Genomic DNA, 19735 nt, shown 5'->3' with positions numbered 1-19735 from the left:
AAAGGAAAATGGATTCCGCGGGATAGACTTTCAACATGGCGCCCGGGTGTAACGCTGGCGTGGCGGATCGGCTGCCCGTCTGGATAAGTCTACAACAGGCGGCTAATCCTTTTAAAGGGGGGAATTTGTCTTTTTTTTTGAAAAGGAGATTGAAAATAGCAATGGCCATCTCAGTCTAATGACATTCGCCCGTGAGGGGACATCTTTCATGCAAATCACTTCATGGTCGTCCACATTTACAACGAGCACCGAGGCAGACCTTCCATGGTGCTGCTCCCGCTGACTTAGAGGCTAAGCTGACGTCAACGGGTCCCAATCTGCTATTTGAACCTGAGGCCTGGGCTGGGAAAGCAGAGCAAACCTGCCGGGTTCAGGAGCCAAGGCCAGAAGAGGCCCAGCAGTACGTGGCTTTTAAATTTGTTTTCAGTTTCCTCTTGGCCGTTCCTCCCAAGCCCCACAAGGAAACCATGGGCCTCCATTGCCCCGTGATTTCCCCCCCCACCCCCCCCGGCCCCACCACCACCTTCACCCCACCAGGATCCCCTTCCCAAAGCACTTATCTTGTGCCAGGGACGGTTCCCCTGGGCACCTCTGTGGTGGCCTCCTCCCGCCCGATTCTAACAACTGGGCATCCACTTCCCGGCTGTTTTGGTTGGGAAGTCGGCAAGTGGCTTGTTAATGAGGCCCACTGTCAAACTCGGACGAGCCTCCTTGTTACCGCTCCTAGGCGGGCCGGGCCGTCAGTTTGCCGTGTTCCTACCCGGGAGTTAAAATTGAGCCCAGAGAAACTGTTTCCTCCGGTGGGGGAAGTCCAGAACAAGGGGACATAATCTTAAAATTAGGGCTAGGCCATTCAGGAGGTGATGTCAGGAAGCACTTCTTCACGCAAAGGGTAGTGGAAATCTGGAACTCTCTCCCCCCAAAAAGGCTGTGGATGCTGGGGGTCAGTTGGAGCTTTCAAGACTATGATTGATAGATTTTTGTTGGGTAAGGGTATCAAGGGATTATGGAGCAATGATGGGTAAATGGAGTTAAGATACAGATCAGCCATGATCTAATTTAATGGCGGAACAGGCCCGAGGGGCTGAATGGCTCCTGTTCCTATGTTGCTATTAGAAATGTTATTAATAACGGTAAATTTTCAGGATGGTAGGTCAAAGCTAGTTCACAAACAGATTTGATTGCTTGTTTTCTACGATGGCCATTTCCGATTTGGTCACTTCAAAAAACGATTGAGCAATTATGTTGCTCGTTTTTCTGCTGCTTCCTCATTCCACCTCAGCAATTAACAAATAAACCAAACGCTTTTGATTCATTCGCAGTTAGCCAGTCAGAAATCGGACTGGTAACGTGGCAGATAGGGCCTTATTTTTGTCCAATCGTTGATTTTGTCCAATGGCTGGGTGTCACATTACGTTACGCCTCGCTCCTAGCGCGAAGCCTCGCCTCGTCAGACCGGGAGTGCGGGCCACGCGATCCCTAATAATTCTCCGTCCATTCAAATAATCACGGGGATTAAAATTGGCAGTGTGCTCTCACAGCCAACGAGGCTTCACACCGGCGCCAGGATTTTGTAAAAATTTCCTTGTGATGCCTCGGAGACGACATTTAAAGGCCAAACACACTGAACCCAAGACATTTAATTATGACGGTTATGTCGTAACATGACAGCTTTTCAATGTCTATCAACAGCTTAAGCTGCTGAACAGCGGTGTTGGCCTGGTGTTGTACCATTATGTGGATGTGGTTTGAATGTTGAAAATTTCTGCCTTGCCAGCTGAATATTATTTTTGATAGAGCTGGTTTATGTACCGAGTCCTGCGTTCCTCCAATTCTGGCATCTTGTCCATCCCCCGACTTACTTCGTTCCACCATTGGCAGCCATGCCTTCAGTTACCTCGGCCCCGAAGCTCTGGAAATCTCTCCCTAAACCTCTCTCTTCCTTTAAGACCATCCTTAAACCTACCTCTTTGACCAAGCTTTTAGTCACCTGTCCTAATATCTCGTTATGTGCCTCGGCGTCAAATGTTTGTCTGATCACACTACTGGGAAGGGCCTTGGGACATTTTACTAAGTTAAAGGCGCTATATAAATACGGTTGAGAAAGGCACGGATGTTAGGGAACTTGGGGAAATAAATAGTGATGTCTTGAGGAGTGTACATATTACAGAGAGGGAGGTGCTGGAAGTCTTAACGCGCATCAAGGTAGATAAATCTCCGGGACCTGATGAAATGTATCCCAGGACGTTATGGGAGGTTAGGGAGGAAATTGCGGGTCCCCTAGCAGAGATATTTGAATCATCGACAGCTACAGCTGAGGTGCCTGAAGATTGGAGGGTAGCAAATGTTGTGCCTTTGTTTAAGAAGGGCGGCAGGGAAAAGCCTGGGAACTACAGACCGGTGAGCCTGACATCTGTAGTGGGTAAGTTGTTAGAGGGTATTCTGAGAGACAGGATCTACAGGCATTTGGAGAGGCAAGGACTGATTAGGAACAGTCAGCATGGTTTTGTGAGAGGAAAATCATGTCTCACGAATTTGATTGAGTTTTTTGAAGGGGTAACCAAGAAGATAGATGAGGGCTGTGCAGTAGACGTGGTCTACATGGACTTCAGCAAAGCCTTTGACAAGGTACCGCATGGTAGGTTGTTACATAAGGTTAAATCTCATGGGATCCAAGGTGAGGTAGCCAATTGGATACAAAATTGGCTTGACGACAGAAGACAGAGGGTGGTTGTAGAGGGTTGTTTTTCAAACTGGAGGCCTGTGTCCAGCGGTGTGCCTCAGGGATCGGTGCTGGGTCCGCTGTTATTTGTTATTTATATTAATGATTTGGATGAGAATTTAGGAGGCATGGTTAGTAAGTTTGCAGATGACACCAAGATTGGTGGCATTGTGGACAGTGAAGAAGGTTATCTAGGATTGCAACGGGACCTTGATAAATTGGGCCAGTGGGCCAATGAATGGCAGATGGAGTTTAATTTAGATAAATGTGAGGTGATGCATTTTGGTAGATCGAATCGGGCCAGGACCTACTCCGTTAATGGTAGGGTGTTGGGGAGAGTTATAGAACAAAGAGATCTAGGAGTACAGGTTCATAGCTCCTTGAAAGTGGAGTCACAGGTGGATAGGGTGGTGAAGAAGGCATTCGGCATGCTTGGTTTCATTGGTCAGAACATTGAATACAGGAGTTGGGATGTCTTGTTGAAGTTGTACAGGACATTAGTAAGGCCACACTTGGAATACTGTGTACAGTTCTGGTCACCCTATTATAGAAAGGATATTATTAAACTAGAAAGAGTGCAGAAAAGATTTACTAGGATGCTACCGGGACTTGATGGTTTGACTTATAGGGAGAGGTTGGATAGACTGAGACTTTTTTCCCTGGAGAGTAGGAGGTTTAGGGGTGATCTTATAGAAATCTATAAAATAATGAGGGGCATAGATAAGGTCGATAGTCAAAATCTTTTCCCAAAGGTAGGGGAGTCTATAATGAGGGGGCATAGATTTAAGGTGAGAGGGGAGAGATACAAAAGGGTCCAGAGGGGCAATTTTTTCACTCAAAGGGTGGTGAGTGTCTGGAACGAGATGCCAGAGGCAGTAGTAGAGGCGGGTACAATTTTGTCTTTTAAAAACCATTTGGACAGTTACATGGGTAAGATGGGTATAGAGGGATATGGGCCAAGTGCAGGCAATTGGGACTAGCTTAGTAGTATAAACTGGGCGACATGGACATGTTGGGCCGAAGGGCCTGTTTCCATGTTGTAACTTCTATGATTCTTTGATTCTATGAAATGCAAGTTGCTGTTTGTTGTGGAGTCACAATTTGGTGTCCTGTCCAAAATAACTAAAAACACAAAACATCTGCCTTCCAGCCAATGTCAGCAGGAACTGTACGAGCAATGGTTGGGCGGACCTGTCGAGCTCCTATTTTGCGGCCTGCGGATATAACACCAACAGCACGCCATCCAAAGAAGAGGTTTGTCTGCTTCCAATTACTGTTCCCAATTGCGCGTTCCCGCGGTCTCAAATGTCAACATGGCCGTGCGGCTCCCCTGCCGACGGCTGCTGCTCAGGAAAATCGCTCGGGGCCCCCAGATTTTCCCACCGTTTAAACGAACGAAAGGAAAATCGGGCACTTGGGGCCCGAGTCTTCCGACCAGCGCTCTCTGCAGGCGCTGCTCCGTGCTGGAACTGTTTAGCTGGCCGCCCTGGATGCCTGAAATTCTTTCCAGGGCTAGATGACATTGGACGTTTCCTCGGGAGTCCTTGTGGCGCAGGGCAAGAGCCATGCAAAAGTGGTCATTTTCACCCCTGTTATTCCCTCAGGTAAACGGGCACATTAATGACCAATTACTACTCCTAAGAATCTTGGGCTCACATATGAGGAATGGTCACTGCAGTGAAGTGACAGGGCATGAATTCGCCCCTCCTGTAGGCAGGGGAGAAAATTACAAAGGGGGATTCGAACAGCAGCTCCTTAAAGAAGGTATCTCATTCCATTTTCATTGGTCTGTCAGTCTGCTTAATAGGCACCCTTTCCACTAGCTTAAACATTCGCTCCCTTCACCACCGGCGCACAGTGGCTGCAGTGTGTACCATCCACAGGATGCACTGCAGCAACTCGCCAAGGCTTCGTCGACAGCACCTCCCAAACCCGCGACCTCTACCACCCAGAAGGACAAGAGCAGCAGGTACATGGGAACAACACCACTTGCACGTTCCCCTCCAAGTCACACACCATCCTGACTTGGAAATATATTGCCGTTCCTTCATCATCACTGGGTCAAAATCCTGGAACTCCCTTCCTAACAGGACTGTGGGAGAACCTTCACCACACAGTTCAAGAAGGCTCACCACCACCTTCTCAAGGGCAACTAGGGATGGGCAATAAATGCCAGCCTTGCCAGTCTCGCCCACATCCCAAGAATGAATAAAAAAAGACTACAGAGCATTAATTTAAGATCATCACCAAAAGTACAAAGGGAGAGATTAGGAGAATGTTTTTTTCATGCAGAAGTTCGTTAGGGTATGGAATGCCTGACCAGAAACAGTAGTTGAAGCAGAATCCATAATAGCTTCAAAGAGGGAAGTGGATAAATATTTGGGAACGAATGATTTTAAAGGGTTTTTGGCAGCGGAATGGGACTAAGTGGACAGCTCTTTCAGAGAGCCAGCACAGGCACAATGGGCTGAATGGCCTCCTTCTGTGCTGTAAAATACCATGATATTTTGTGGAGCATGTTTACATCGTTAAGTTGTTGATCACTTCTAGTAGGTTATAAAGATCCTGAGGTGGATTTTCCTCACAGTGACAGGGAGAGAAGCCCCCGCAGCAGTAGAAAATCCGGGCCTACCTGATCGACAAAAGCCTCACTTCAAAGGCAAAAGATTTTTCACAGGCAAAACATGAAAACTCCCGCCTGAGTTTTTTACAACGCTTGCTAAAAGATATATTGCATTGAGGATCATTTCTGCGGCTAGCTGGCTGAACTCATTTTCACTCGTGATGTGGAGATGCCGGTGATGGACTGGGGTTGACAATTGTAAACAATTTTACAACACCAAGTTATAGTCCAGCAATTTTATTTTTAATCCCACATTTTATTTTTAATCCCACATTTTCACTCAGCATTGAACTGGTAAAGTTTATATGTTTATTTATATATTCGTTAACCAGGCACACCTTGTGACCTCCAGTTCCCAGCGCCATTTTATTGATACTTATAACAAAAAGCAGTTTTGATGTGAAGCGCTTCCATTGCAGACTAGCAGCTGCTGAGTGTTCAGAGAGGTGATAAATAATTCTTCCTTTGTGTCCAAATGGCAATGTCAAGAGGCTGTGTGCTGTGCAAAGGTTCTGGGTCATTTTAGATATGTTTGCTGATAGCCAATGATACGTAATAACCCTTCCTGTTTAATAGCAAGCTAAACATACGTGTGTGTGTGTGTGTGTGTGTGTGTGTGTGTGCGCACGCGCGCAAGTTAAGATTGCCAAAAAAGGATAGAACAGGGTACTTTCTAAATGGTAAAAAGTTAAAAACAGTGGATGTCCAAAGGGACTTCGGGGTTCAGGTACATAAATCATTGAAGTGTCATGAACAGGTGCAGAAAATAATCAATAAGGCTAATGGAATGCTGGCCTTTATATCTAGAGGACTGGAGTACAAGGGGGCAGAAGTTATGCTGCAGCTATACAAAACCCTGGTTAGACCGCACCTGGAGTACTGTGAGCAGTTCTGGGCACCGCACCTTCGGAAGGACATATTGGCCTTGGAGGGAGTGCAGCGTAGGTTTACTAGAATGATACCCGGACTTCAAGGTTTAAGTTACGAGGAAAGATTACACAAATTGGGGTTGTATTCTCTGGAGTTTCGATGGTTAAGGGGTGATCTGATCGAAGGTTATAAGATATTAAGGGGAACGGATAGGGTGGATAGAGAGAAACTATTTCCGCTGGTTGGGGATTTTAGAAGTAGGGGGCACAGTCTAAAAATTAGAGCCAGACCTTTCAGGAGCGAGATTAGAAAACATTTCTACACACAAAAGGTGGTAGAAGTTTGGAACTCTCTTCCGCAAAAGGCAATTGATACTAGCTCATCAGCCATGATCTTATCAAATGGCGGAGCAGGCACGAGGGGCTGAATGGCCTACTCCTGTTCCTGTGTTCCTATGCCAACTCTGGTTGGCCATATTCCTGGAGGTTTCATCCCCTGACCACCCGCCTCCAACCGCCCCACCCAGTCAAACAGCCCTTTTCCTCATCTCCAATATTTTTATAGCTAATAAATGAAAGTGTCCAAGGAACATTTTTTTAAAAAAAAGACATTTTTTTCAATGTCCCTATGATTTCTTTTCTCCCGATTTTGCTCGTGGCAGTGTACGGGAGATTAATTTTCAATTCCTGGAAACTCCAGGACAACCCTGGAGGGTTGGCAACCTTAGTGTGCATGCGCAAATAAAATAGTCACAATTTTAATGAATTCACTCAACACTAGAGGACCCCTCGGCTCTTGTGTATTTTAGGCGGCAACAGACGGGCTCACCCCGAACATCGACAGCAGCCACAAAGAGCTTCTAATCTCCTCTCCGTCGGCCCCGTTTCACCCTGTGCAGATAAAAATGATTTGCGCTGGAAACTGGGACCGGAGAAGTGTTCAGGGCTTCAAATAAGACACTCGCAGTCTGGAGTTTCTCCTCCGTGCTCGGTCCTCCATTCTATGCGCTCCCTTTAGCTGCAGGACAAAGCTTTAGTGTGAGGCGGAGGTCGGGGGGGGGAGGTGGGAGGAGTCATTTTCAACTCAACTGATGGGGAGGATCGCTCGCCCATTGTAGCACCTGCTCAGACGATGGTATATGGGGTGGGGACGCGGGGGGGGGGGGGGTGGACGGGGGAGGGGTACATTTTCCAATTGGCAAAGTTTTTAGGTCTGAACACTTAGAGTGCTCGCACTGCATTTCTCTCCCTGCTAGTTTTAGGGAGATATTACCGCTTTAATTTTAAATAGATTCGGTAAGGCCCGCCTAAAATAAGCCCGTTACGGCGAGTTAAGACAGCCAGCGGATGAGGAAAATCAGACCCCAGGGTTTGAAATGCGGACAAGAGAAAGGCCGAGGTTGTCTCTTTGGCCAACAGTGGCCACAAATGGATTAGCGACGTCTGTGGAAAACCATCTTTCAGTCTCTTTAGCGGGCAAGAATTTAAGCCAGACTAAAGAAAGTCAGCCCAGTGTAGCATCACAAGTGAGGGCTGGAGATGAGTGCAGCCCGAGGACTGAACTCGCCAATTGACATTAAATTCATCCGATTGAGATGCTTAACAGGGTGGTGGATTGTCTTAAGTGGGTGAGGAAGGAACCAACTGGCACACCGCTTCAAGCAGCCGACCAGGGAGATTAGAACGGGCAACCCCAGCCCATTTAAGACACAAAGATTGGTGGCATTGTAAGCAGTGTAGATGAAAACATAAAATTACAAAGCGATATTGATAGATTAGGTGAATGGGCAAAACTGTGGCAAATGGAATTCAATGTAGACATTGAGGTCATCCACTTTGGACCAAAAAAGGATAGAACAGTGTACTTTCTAAATGGTAAAAAGTTAAAAACAGTGGATGTCCAAAGGGACTTAGGGGTTCAGGTACATAGATCATTGAAGTGTCATGAACAGGTGCAGAAAATAATCAAGAAGGCTAATGGAATGCTGGCCTTTATGTCTAGAGGACTAAAGTACAAGGGGGCAGAAGTTATGCTGCAGCTATACAAAACCCTGGTTAGACCGCACCTGGAGTACTGTGAGCAGTTCTGGGCACCGCACCTTCGGAAGGACATATTGGCCTTGGAGGGAGTGCAGCGTAGGTTTACTAGAATGATACCCGGACTTCAAGGGTTAAGTTACGAGGAGAGATTACACAAATTGGGGTTGTATTCTCTGGAGTTTCGAAGGTTAAGGGGTGATCTGATCGAAGTTTATAAGATATTAAGGGGAACAGATAGGGTGGATAGAGAGAAACTATTTCCGCTGGTTGGGGATTTTAGGAGTAGGGGGCACAGTCTAAAAATTAGAGCCAGACCTTTCAGGAGCGAGATTAGAAAACATTTCTACACACAAAGGGTTGTAGAAGTTTGGAACTCTCTTCCGCAAACGGCAATTGATACTAGCTCAATTGCTGAATTTAAATCTGAGATAGATAGCTTTTTGGCAACCAAAGGTATTGAGGGATATGGGCCAAAGGCGGGTATGTGGAGTTAGATCACAGATCAGTCATGATCTTATCAAATGGCGGAGCAGGCACGAGGGGCTGAATGGCCTACTCCTGTTCCTATGTTCCTATGTTCCATTCACCGAGCTGGAAGGGGTCACCTGCCAAGTAACATTTGGCGATACAGTAATTTAAGACACGACTTGTGGTAAGTGTAGCATGCTTGGTTCCCAAAGCTCTCCACCACTGGGGGTTTTCCTCTCCTCACCTGTCTGGGCCTGTTGTAGACTAATTGATAGAGATTGATCGCAATGATCAGTCAACAACTTTCATTATTGTTGTGTCACGACCAGGATGATAGAAGGTGAACTAGATGGACCTTGGTCTTTTCTCGTCTAGAAATTCTGATGTAAGTGTGAGCAAAACGGGGGACAAAATTAATGATATGCGCACATCTTTTCCCACTCAGAGAGAATTCTACAGAGCAGTGAAGACCGGTTACACCATTGGACACAGCTTGTCCCTTTTTTCCCTGACGGCTGCTATGATCATCCTTTGTATTTTCAGGTAGGGCATCGACTGCATTTTCAGCTCAGTGATGCTTCCTTTCCCAATTCTTTCCCACATTTCGGCAGTGACTACGTTTCAAAGGTACTTCGTCGGCTGTGAAGCACTTTGGGACGCCCTGAGGTCGTGAAAGACGCTGGATAAATGCAAGTTCTTTCTTTCTTTCTTTCCCAATCCCTGGCGGAGGTTCGGCCTGATGGGAGCGCACATTTGGGAATTCCAGCACCGAACTCAGTTTCAAAGCCCATGAAAATTTCCGTCCCTTTAATTAAAGTTAATTTTAATGGACAGAAGCGCGTTCGGGCGACAAATCGGGCGCCTGGATTCTCGGTATGTGCTCGCCATCGTATGAAGCAACAACAACTTGCATTTATATAGCGCCTTTAATGTAGTAAAATGTCCCAAGGCGCTTCGCAGGAGCGATTATCAAACAAAATTTGAGACCAAGCCACATAAGGAGATATCAGGACAGCTGACCAAAAGCTTGGTCAAAGAGGTAGGTTTTAAGGAGCGTCTTAAAGGAGGAGAGAGAGGTAGAAAGGCAGAGAGGTTTAGGGAGGGAATTCCAGAAATTAGAGCCTAGGCAGCTGAAGGCACGGCCGCCAATGGTGGAGCGATGAAAATCAGAGATGCGCAAGAGGCCAGAATTGGAGGAGCGCAGAGATCACCGAGGGTTGTAGGGCTGGAGGAGGTTGCAGAGATAGGGAGGGGCGAGGCCATGGAGGGATTTGAAAACAAGGATGAGAATTTTAAAATCGAGGTGTTCCCGGACCAGGAGCCAATGTAGGTCAGCGAGCACAGGGGTGATGGGTGAACGGGACTTGGTGCGAGTTGGGATACAGGCAGCAGAGTTTTGGATGAGCTCAAGTTTGTGGAGGGTGGAAGATGGGAGGCCGGCCAGGAGAGCATTGGAATGGTTGAGTCTGGAGGTGACTGGCAGGAGCGCTGCAGTTAACCCTTGTATCCCATCAACACATCACACTGAGTCAGCCAACCTTAGTGAGAGGAACGCTACAATTTGCCTCAGTACCTCTGGGTCAGGATGTGCAAAAAAAATAAATCACCTTCACTCCCGACCACGATCCAGGACTCCTTTTGTGGGCATCAGCTGACGACACAGGTGGGCTTTGGCTGTGATGCTGTACACGGTCAAATAGCCTGCTGGCTGTCGCACTTGAGTGAGGTATCATTGGAAGCCCCTCACCCCTCACTCAAAGGAGAAATGATGAGAGAAGCTGGAACCATAGAACGGTTAAGGCACAGAAGGAGGCCGTTCGGCCCATCGAGCCTGCGCGGATGGGGGCGGAGGATGCATCATGGGCTCCAATATGGCAGTAATGTTGTAGCGGAACAGCTGAGGCCACTCAAGTAGGATTTGATTGGCCATCGCGGTTGTCAATCAGCGCGCTCAAGCTGAAGGGGGGCTGGGAGGAGCTCCTGTTAAACACACAGGTGGGTAATTTTTGACTTTGGCCGATTGAAGTGAATTGAAATGAAAATGGGGAGAGATGCGTAACAGGCAGTTGATCAGATATCGCCCGTTTTACACTCTCGCCCACAGTCAACATTACCCCCACAGAATCCGCAACACAGAACCAGGCCATTGGGCTCAACTGATCTCTGCTGGTGCTTACACTGCACTGGTAAGTGTAGAATGCGGGATTTTTAAAAATAGGCTGAGGAACACCGGGTTAAAAGGGATTGGAATTCAAACATCTGCTGGTGGGAGAGTGAGAAAGCTGAAGAGGTAAAGTGCTGGACCAAAAAATGAGGAGAGGGAGACAAGTTCCTGGGTGAGAGGAATTAACAGCCGGTATCTCTAACAGTGCAGCACTCCCTCAGTACTGCTGCTCTGACAGAGCAGCGTTCCCTCGACTGCCCCTCTGACAGTGCAGCACGCCACATCTGACATTGCAGCGCTCCCTCGGTACTGCCCCTCCGACAGCGCGGCGCTCCCTCGGTACTGCCCCTCCGACAGGGCGGCGCTCCCTCGGTACTGCCCCTCCGACAGGGCGGCGCTCCCTCGGGACTGCGCCTCCGACAGGGCGGCGCTCCCTCGGGACTGCGCCTCCGACAGGGCGGCGCTCCCTCGGGACTGCGCCTCCGACAGGGCGGCGCTCGCTCGGGACTGCGCCTCCGACAGGGCGGCGCTCGCTCGGGACTGCGCCTCCGACAGGGCGGCGCTCGCTCGGGACTGCGCCTCCGACAGGGCGGCGCTCGCTCGGGACTGCGCCTCCGACAGGGCGGCGCTCGCTCGGGACTGCGCCTCCGACAGGGCGGCGCTCGCTCGGGACTGCGCCTCCGACAGGGCGGCGCTCGCTCGGGACTGCGCCTCCGACAGGGCGGCGCTCGCTCGGGACTGCGCCTCCGACAGGGCGGCGCTCGCTCGGGACTGCGCCTCCGACAGGGCGGCGCTCGCTCGGGACTGCGCCTCCGACAGGGCGGCGCTCGCTCGGGACTGCGCCTCCGACAGGGCGGCGCTCGCTCGGGACTGCGCCTCCGACAGGGCGGCGCTCGCTCGGGACTGCGCCTCCGACAGGGCGGCGCTCGCTCGGGACTGCGCCTCCGACAGGGCGGCGCTCGCTCGGGACTGCGCCTCCGACAGGGCGGCGCTCGCTCGGGACTGCGCCTCCGACAGGGCGGCGCTCGCTCGGGACTGCGCCTCCGACAGGGCGGCGCTCGCTCGGGACTGCGCCTCCGACAGGGCGGCGCTCGCTCGGGACTGCGCCTCCGACAGGGCAGCGCTCGCTCGGGACTGCGCCTCCGACAGGGCAGCGCTCGCTCGGGACTGCCCTCGAGTCTCAGTCTGGATTTTGTGCTCAAATCTCTGGAGTGGAACTTGAACCTACAACTTTCTGACTCGGAGGTAGGAGTGGGACCCACTGAGCCAAGCCTGTCACTGACACCTTCGATGAAGCTTGAGTATGAATGGAGGGTGAAGATCAGCTCCAAGAAACAGAAATAAGGGACTGAGTCAAAACTGTCATAATGCTGAGTACAAGTGAAAGGAAGGGGAGAGACTGCTGGAGAAATCAGAGGGTTGAACAGATGTGTAAATATAATACATTCCTCACTTTTAGATTACAAGTGCAAACCTGCTAAAATAATGTACTACTTCAGTACCTGTTTGGTGCTGTGTATTTTCAAGCGTTCGCAGGTAAATGTTTGCATTTATGTACAAATAGATATAAAAGCTTTTGAGGAACTGTGCCAGCAGGGGATATTTGGTTGATTTCAAACAAGGATAGGAATGGAAATTAAGATCATATTACACATATAATCATCTTAACACAGGGGTTAGCATTCTTTATTATCGGGAATCTAAGGTGGAGGCTCGTAGGGCCTGATAACGGGAGCCTTGGATTCTGAAGTACAACAGGAGAGCGGGCAAGCTGGAATATAGGCCTGGAGAAGGCGACAGAGGGCGGGTGTAGACCTAGAGGAGGTTACAGAAGGCGGGGTGTTGGGCTGGAGGAGGTTACTGAGGGTGGGTGTTGGGCTGGAGGAGGTTACAGAGGGCGGGTGTTGGGCTGGAGGAGGTTACAGAGGGCGGGTGTTGGGCTGGAGGAGGTTACAGAGGGCGGGTGTAGACCTAGAGGAGGTTACAGAGGGCGGGTGTTGGGCTGAAGGAGGTTACAGAGATCGGGTGTTGGGCTGGAGGAGGTTACAGGGGGCAGGTGTAGACCTAGAGGAGGTTACAGAGGGCGGGTGTTGGGCTGGAGGAGGTTACAGAGGGAGGGTGTTGGGCTGGAGGAGGTTACAGAGATCGGGTGTTGGGCTGGAGGAGGTTACAGAGGGCAGGTGTTGGGCTGGAGAAGGTTACAGAGGGAGGGTGTTGGGCTGGAGGAGGTTACAGAGGGAGGGTGTTGGGCTGGAGAAGTTACAGAGGGAGGGTGTTGGGCTGGAGGAGGTTACAGAGGGAGGGTGTTGGGCTGGAGGAGGTTACAGAGATCGGGTGTTGGGCTGGAGGAGGTTACAGAGATCGGGTGTTGGGCTGGAGGGAGTTACAGAGGTCGGGTGTTGGGCTGGAGGAGGTTACAGAGGGAGGGTGTTGGGCTGGAGGAGGTTACAGAGGGCGGGTGTTGGGCTGGAGGAGGTTACAGAGGGCGGGTGTTGGGCTGGAGGAGGTTACAGAGGGCGGGTGTTGGGCTGGAGGAGGTTACAGAGGGCGGGTACTTGAAAGGATTTATAAATGAAGATGAAGATTGTAAAGTCAATGTGTTGAGGGGCCAAGACCCAGTTGAGGTTATTAAGAACAGGAGTGATCAGTGAGCAGGACTTAGCTCTGTCCACCTCAACTCATTAACAACTCAACACGTGCAGATTGCCTGCCAGATTACCCTGTCTACATGCCCTGATGTGATATTGAGCTTATTTTTGAAACTATCTCCTCAATATGGGCCATTTATGCGACATATTTGATTGGGAATTGCAATGCGCCAGCACTAACCAGTGGCCATTCTTTTTCTGCAGGAAGCTACACTGTACACGGAATTACATCCACATGCACCTCTTTATGTCCTTCATCCTGAGGGCAATCGCTGTCATTATCAAGGACTTTGTCTTGTTTGAAGGTGGTGAATCAGACCATTGCTCCATGGTTTCAGTAAGTACAGAGTAGCAGAAGTCTCTTACTGTCAAACCCAACTTGACCGCTCGTTAAAGGGGAAGGAGAGTCTCAGGGGAAAATAATTTTTGTTCAGTCTACTTTTAATTGACAGTTTCTTACTGCAAGGAGATCCAACAGGCCAGTTATCCCTTCCTATTTGGCCACTTCATGATCTTACCAATAGGAAGCTGCCCGGTGCAGAGCGGCTCCCATGACTATAATGAGGTGACAACTTCAGACCAATCTGGGAGCTAATCTAAAGCCTCCTGATCCGGAAACACAGAAACATAGAAAATAGGAGCAAGAGTAGGCCATTCGGCCCTTCGGGCCTGCTCCGCCATTCAAAATGATCATGGCTGATCATCTAACTCAGTACCCTGTTCCCGCTTTTTCCCCATATCCCTTGATCCCTTTAGCATTAAGAAATATATCTATCTCCTTCTTGAATACATCTAATGAATTGGCCTCCACTGCCTTCTGTGGGAGAGAATTCCACAGGTTCCCCACCCTCTGAGTGAGGAAATTTCTCCTCATCTCGGTTCTAAATGGCATACCCCGTATCCTGAGACTGTGACCCCTGGTTCTGGACTCCCCAGCCATCGGGAACATCCTCCCTGCATCTAGTCTGTCTAGTCCTGTTAGAATTTTATATGTTTCGATGAGATCACCTCTCATTCTTCTAAACTCTAGTGAATATAGGCCTAGTCGACCCAATCTCTCCTCATATGTCAGTCCTGCCATCCCGGGAATCAGTCTGGTAGACCTTCGTTGCACTCCCTCCATGGCAAGGACACCCTTCCTCAGATAAGGAGACCAAAACTGCACACAATACTCCAGATGTGGCCTCACCAAGGCCCTGTACAACTGCAGTAAGACATCCCTGCTCCTGTAATGAAGGCCAACATACCATTCACCTTCCTAACTGCTTGCTGCACCTGAATGCTCGCTTTCAGCGACTCGTGTACAAGGACACCCAGGTCTCGTTGCACCTCCCCTTTTCCCAATCCATCAGCATTCAGATAATAATCTGCCTTTCTGTTTTTACAACCAAAGTGGATGACCTCACATTTATCCAGCTGGAAGCCAAGGATTTTTATTTATTTATCCTCTATCATTTTTCATTTTTTGTTTTATTAAACTTTTTATTTGAGAAACCTAGGTGAAAGGTCAGTTGGCACAGGACACGATCCAGGTTGGAAAGAGTACGAGAGCTGATGAGACAAATCATGAGATGGTGGGTGGTTTGGTAGGGGGCCAAACCTGGGTTTTGAAAGCCCTGTAGATTCGCAGCAAGAAGCAAAGTCTCGGAGGGTTCAGGAATTCCACGGCTTGGAGGCTTTGGGAAAGAGTGAGCTGTGGCTGAAGATGCTGCAGTGAGTCTGGACTTCAACACAGTGGGGATACAGGGAGGAAAAGGAAGATATAGGACAATGTTATTTGGAGCTTAGAACGAACAACAGACGAATGCTTAGAGGAGCAACGATGATAAGAGATGAAGGAACAGGATAGGAAAAAGGGCAAATTCCCAGGCGTACATCTTGAGGACAACAGGAAGGACACCATCAGGACCAGTCCAGAGAATGAACGATTTCATAGTATTGAGTGGGATAAAACTCAACTGTGAGTGGCATTGTAATCAGTAAGATTGTCAGGGCTCCTTTCTGACAGGTCGGAAGGACTGAAAGTGTAGGAATTGGAAATGGCGCACGCTGGCATAAAGGGACAACGACGGAAGGCTGTAGTCAAACTAGAAAAGAGGAGACTGAGGGGTGACCTGATAGAGGTCCTTTAAGATTATGAAAGGGTTTGATAGGTTACAGAAGATGTTTCGAGTTGCGGGAGAGACCAGAACTAAGGGCCATAAATATAAGATAGTCACTAATAAATCCAATAGGGAATTCAGGACAAACTTCTTTACCCAGAGAGTGGTTAGAATATGGAACTCGCTACCACAAGGAGTAGTTGAGGCGAATAGCGTAGATGCATTTAAGGGGAAGCTAGATAAAGACATGAGGGAGAAAGGAATAGAAGGATATGCTGTTGGGTTAGATGAAGTAGGGAGGGAGGAGGCTCGTGTGGAGCATAAACACCGGCGTGGAACTGTTGGTCCAAATGGCCTATTTCTGTGCTGTACATTCTATGTAATTCTGTGTAAAACTTATAGAGTCATAGAGAGTCATAGAGTTATACAGCACGGATAGAGGCCCTTCGGCCCATCGTGTCCGCGCCGGCCATCAAGCCCAGTCTAATCTAATCCCATATTCCAGCATTTGGTCCGTAGCCTTGTATGCTATGGCATTTCAAGTGCTCATCCAAATGCTTCTTGAATGTTGTGAGGGTTCCTGCCTCCACAACCCTCTCAGGCAGTGAGTTCCAGACTCCAACCACCCTCTGGGTGAAAAAGTTCTTTCTCAAATCCCCTCTAAACCTCCCGCCTTTTACCTTGAATCTATGCCCCCTTGTTATAGAACTCTCAACGAAGGGAAAAAGCTCCTTAGTATCCATCCTATCTATGCCCCTCATAATTTTGTACACCTCAATCATGTCCCCCCTCAGCCTCCTCTGCTCCAAGGAAAACAAACCCAATCTTCCCAGTCTCTCTTCATAGCTGAAGCGCTCCAGCCCTGGTAACATCCTGGTGAATCTCCTCTGCACCCTCTCCAAAGCGATCACATCCTTCCTGTAGTGTGGCGACCAGAACTGCACACAGTACTCCAGCTGTGGCCTAACCAGTGTTTTATACAGCTCCATCATAACCTCCTTGCTCTTATATTCTATGCCTCGGCTAATAAAGGCAAGTATCCCATATGCCTTCTTTACCACCTTATCTACCTGTTCCGCCGCCTTCAGGGATCTGTGAACTTGCACACCAAGATCCCTCTGACCCTCTGTCTTGCCTAGGGTCTTCCCATTCATTGTGTATTCCCTTGCCTTGTTAGTCCCTCCAAAGTGCATCACCTCGCACTTTTCCGGGTTAAATTCCATTTGCCACTGTTCCGCCCATCTGACCAACCCATCTATATCGTCCTGCAGACTGAGGCTATCCTCCTCGCTATTTACCACCCTACCAATCTTTGTATCATCAGCGAACTTACTGATCATACCTTTTACATTCATATCCAAGTCGTTAATGTAGACCACAAACAGCAAGGGACCCAGCACAGATCCCTGTGGTACCCCACTGGCCACAGGCTTCCAGTCACAAAAACAACCTTCGACCATCACCCTCTGCCTTCTGCCACTAAGCCAGTTTTGTATCCAAAGTGCCAAGGCACCCTGGACTCCATGGGCTCGTACCTTCTTGACCAGTCTCCTGTGGGGGACTTTATCGAAGGCCTTACTGAAATCCATGTATACCACATCCACTGCGTTACCCTCATCCACACGCCTAGTCACCCCCTCAAAAAATTCAATCAAATTAGTCAGACATGATCTTCCCTTGACAAAGCCATGTTGACTATCCCTGATTAATCCTTGCTTCTCCAAGTGGAGACTAATTTTGTCCTTCAGAATTTTTTCCAATAATTTTCCTACCACTGATGTTAGGCTCACTGGCCTGTAGTTCCCCGGTTTTTCCCTACTCCCCTTCTTGGAGGTTCTTTTGCTGATTCAGGGGGTGGGGCGGGGAGCGAGGAGAGGGAAAGCTAAATTATTCCATTGCAGTGATTCGAATATCTCAGCAGCCTATCGCAAGGAATGTTTTTATATTTTTCATTTGTCGGTAATTAAATCCAGTGCGAATGTGTTGTGAAGTGACATCTTTTGGCAAAGGGGCAAATTACTCCTTTGAAGAGAAATTCCAAGCGTGAAACATTATCCTTATTTTTCTGCGTCTGAAGAGAAATCTGGTATCTGTTATTTTCTTAACCCTGCCCGGGTCCACTGCTGGAATTAGTGAGCGTTATGCCCAGGTTCCCTGTTGTTTTGAGTAAAGGACAAGTCCAGGTTCACTGGGGGGGGTGGGGTTTTAGTGCGTGGAGTGTCATTCACCATTTACAAGGAATGGTGAAATGGACATTTGACCCAACAATGCTCATGGTCTGGTCATTAAGTGTCTCGTTGCAGCGTGGGCAAGTTGTAGTTTTTCTGTTATAATTTGTTCTTGGGATATGGGCGGTACTGGAAAGGCAGCGATTAATGCCTATCCTTAATTGCCCTGAGGGAGTTAAGAGTCAACCACAGAGTGTGGGCTGGATTCACATCATGACCAGATGAAGGTAGGCTTGGCAGGGCTTCCTTCCATGAAGGACTTAAAGAAACCAATTGAGTTTTTACAACAATCCAGCAGCTGTCACAGATCATTTTTCCACATATTACAACATTTATTGAATTAAATTTAATTTCATAACATGCTGTGGTGGGATTTGAACTCACATTCTATGGGTTACTAGTCCAGTACCACAACCACTAAGCTACTCATACCCACAGCAGGGCTATGTTTGTGAGGCCAGACCTCAGTGCAGGCCTTTGCTGTGTCGTTGTCTCTTCCTCCTCGCTCACTCTTGCTCCTGATTTCATTCCTGAACGGCCTAGCTCTAATTTTAAGACTATGTTGCCCCCTTGGACCCCACCAAAGGCAGTAGCTTCTCTGTATCCACCCTATCAAATCATTTTATCATTTTAAACACCTTGATTAGATCACCCCTCAATCTTCTAAACGCAAAGGAACACAACCTAACTTTATGCCGCCTGTCGTCATAATTTCTCCCTTTGAGCCCCGGTATTGTTTTGGTGAATCTGTGCTGTAAATCTCGGGCCAATATATCCTTCCTGAGGTGCGGTGTCCATAACTGAACTGGGACGAGGTCTGATCCCAAAAACACGGGTGAAAATCCTGTAACTCCATGTAATTAAAACGGAATTTGATTTATTCAGTCACTGGAAAACCGGGCCTTGCTCATTGCTTATCCCTCATACACTGGGGATCAGCCATGATAGTCTTCTCTCTGAGCTCTCCTCGCGGCTTGTACGAAGATACAAAGTTTACGGGCAGGAAAAGAGTTACATGATGGATTCTTGTCACATTATGGCCAGAATATCATGACCAGATACTTCCTCCCTCTTGCTTGTACTTGGTTGTTTTTTTTTCTGCCCCCTCTGGTGTGGTGTCCAGAACTGAACACAGTCGTCCATAGACTGGGATAAAAGCTGGAACTGCACAGCTGTTCCGTTGGCAATCTTTAGGGAGAGAAGACAGGCTGGGGTTTTGGGTATGAATCCTTCGCCAGAACTGGAAATTGGAAAATAAGCAACCCTCCTTTATAGGGCCGAATAAAACGAACGAGGGAAATGAATATAGGAACAGGTGGAGGCTGTTCAGCCCCTCGAGCCTGTTCCGCCATTCAAATAGATCATGGCTGATCTGTATCTTAACTCCATTTACCCGCCTTGGTTCCGTAACCCTTAATACCCTCGCCTAACAAAAATCTATCAATCTCAGTTTTGAAATTTTCAATTGACCCCCAGCATCAACAGCTTTTTGATGGGGAGAGAGTTCCAGATTTCCACTACCCTTTGTGTGAAGAAGTGCTTCCTGACATCACCCCTGAACCGCCTGGCTCTAATTTTAAGGTTACGTCCCCTTGTTCTGAGTCCCCCCACCAGAGGAAATAGTTTCTCTCTACCTACCCTATCAAATCCTTTAGTCATCTTAAACACCTCAATATGTCACCCCTTAATCTTCTATATTCAAGGGAATACAGGCCTACTATATGCAACCTGTCCTCGTAATTTAACCCTTTTAGCCCCAGTATCATTCTGGTGAATCTGCACTGCACCCCCTCCAAGACCAATATAATCCTTCCTGAAAGGGGCGATTAAAAGCAAAGAGTCAAGCCTGCCCTTTCCGCAAGTTTATTAAT

At 48.5% G+C, this 19735-nt stretch overlaps 1 protein-coding gene across 1 annotated transcript in view; it reads left to right on the top strand.

Annotated features, from left to right (window-relative positions):
* Positions 1 to 19735, top strand: part of vipr1b (vasoactive intestinal peptide receptor 1b) — a 67443-nt gene that overhangs the window by 23379 nt on the left and 24329 nt on the right. Inside the window, exons 4-6 of the mRNA XM_067999401.1 lie at positions 3873 to 3976; positions 9168 to 9265; positions 13739 to 13871. Of these exons, the coding sequence (XP_067855502.1) occupies positions 3873 to 3976; positions 9168 to 9265; positions 13739 to 13871 (335 nt within the window). The remainder of the gene's footprint in view (positions 1 to 3872; positions 3977 to 9167; positions 9266 to 13738; positions 13872 to 19735) is intronic.

This window comes from Heptranchias perlo, chromosome 2, assembly GCF_035084215.1.
Source record: "Heptranchias perlo isolate sHepPer1 chromosome 2, sHepPer1.hap1, whole genome shotgun sequence".
Classification (NCBI taxonomy): Eukaryota; Metazoa; Chordata; class Chondrichthyes; order Hexanchiformes; family Hexanchidae; genus Heptranchias; species Heptranchias perlo.
The sequence above is the reverse complement of the archived record's forward strand: the minus strand, read 5'-3'. Positions and strand labels throughout refer to the sequence as shown.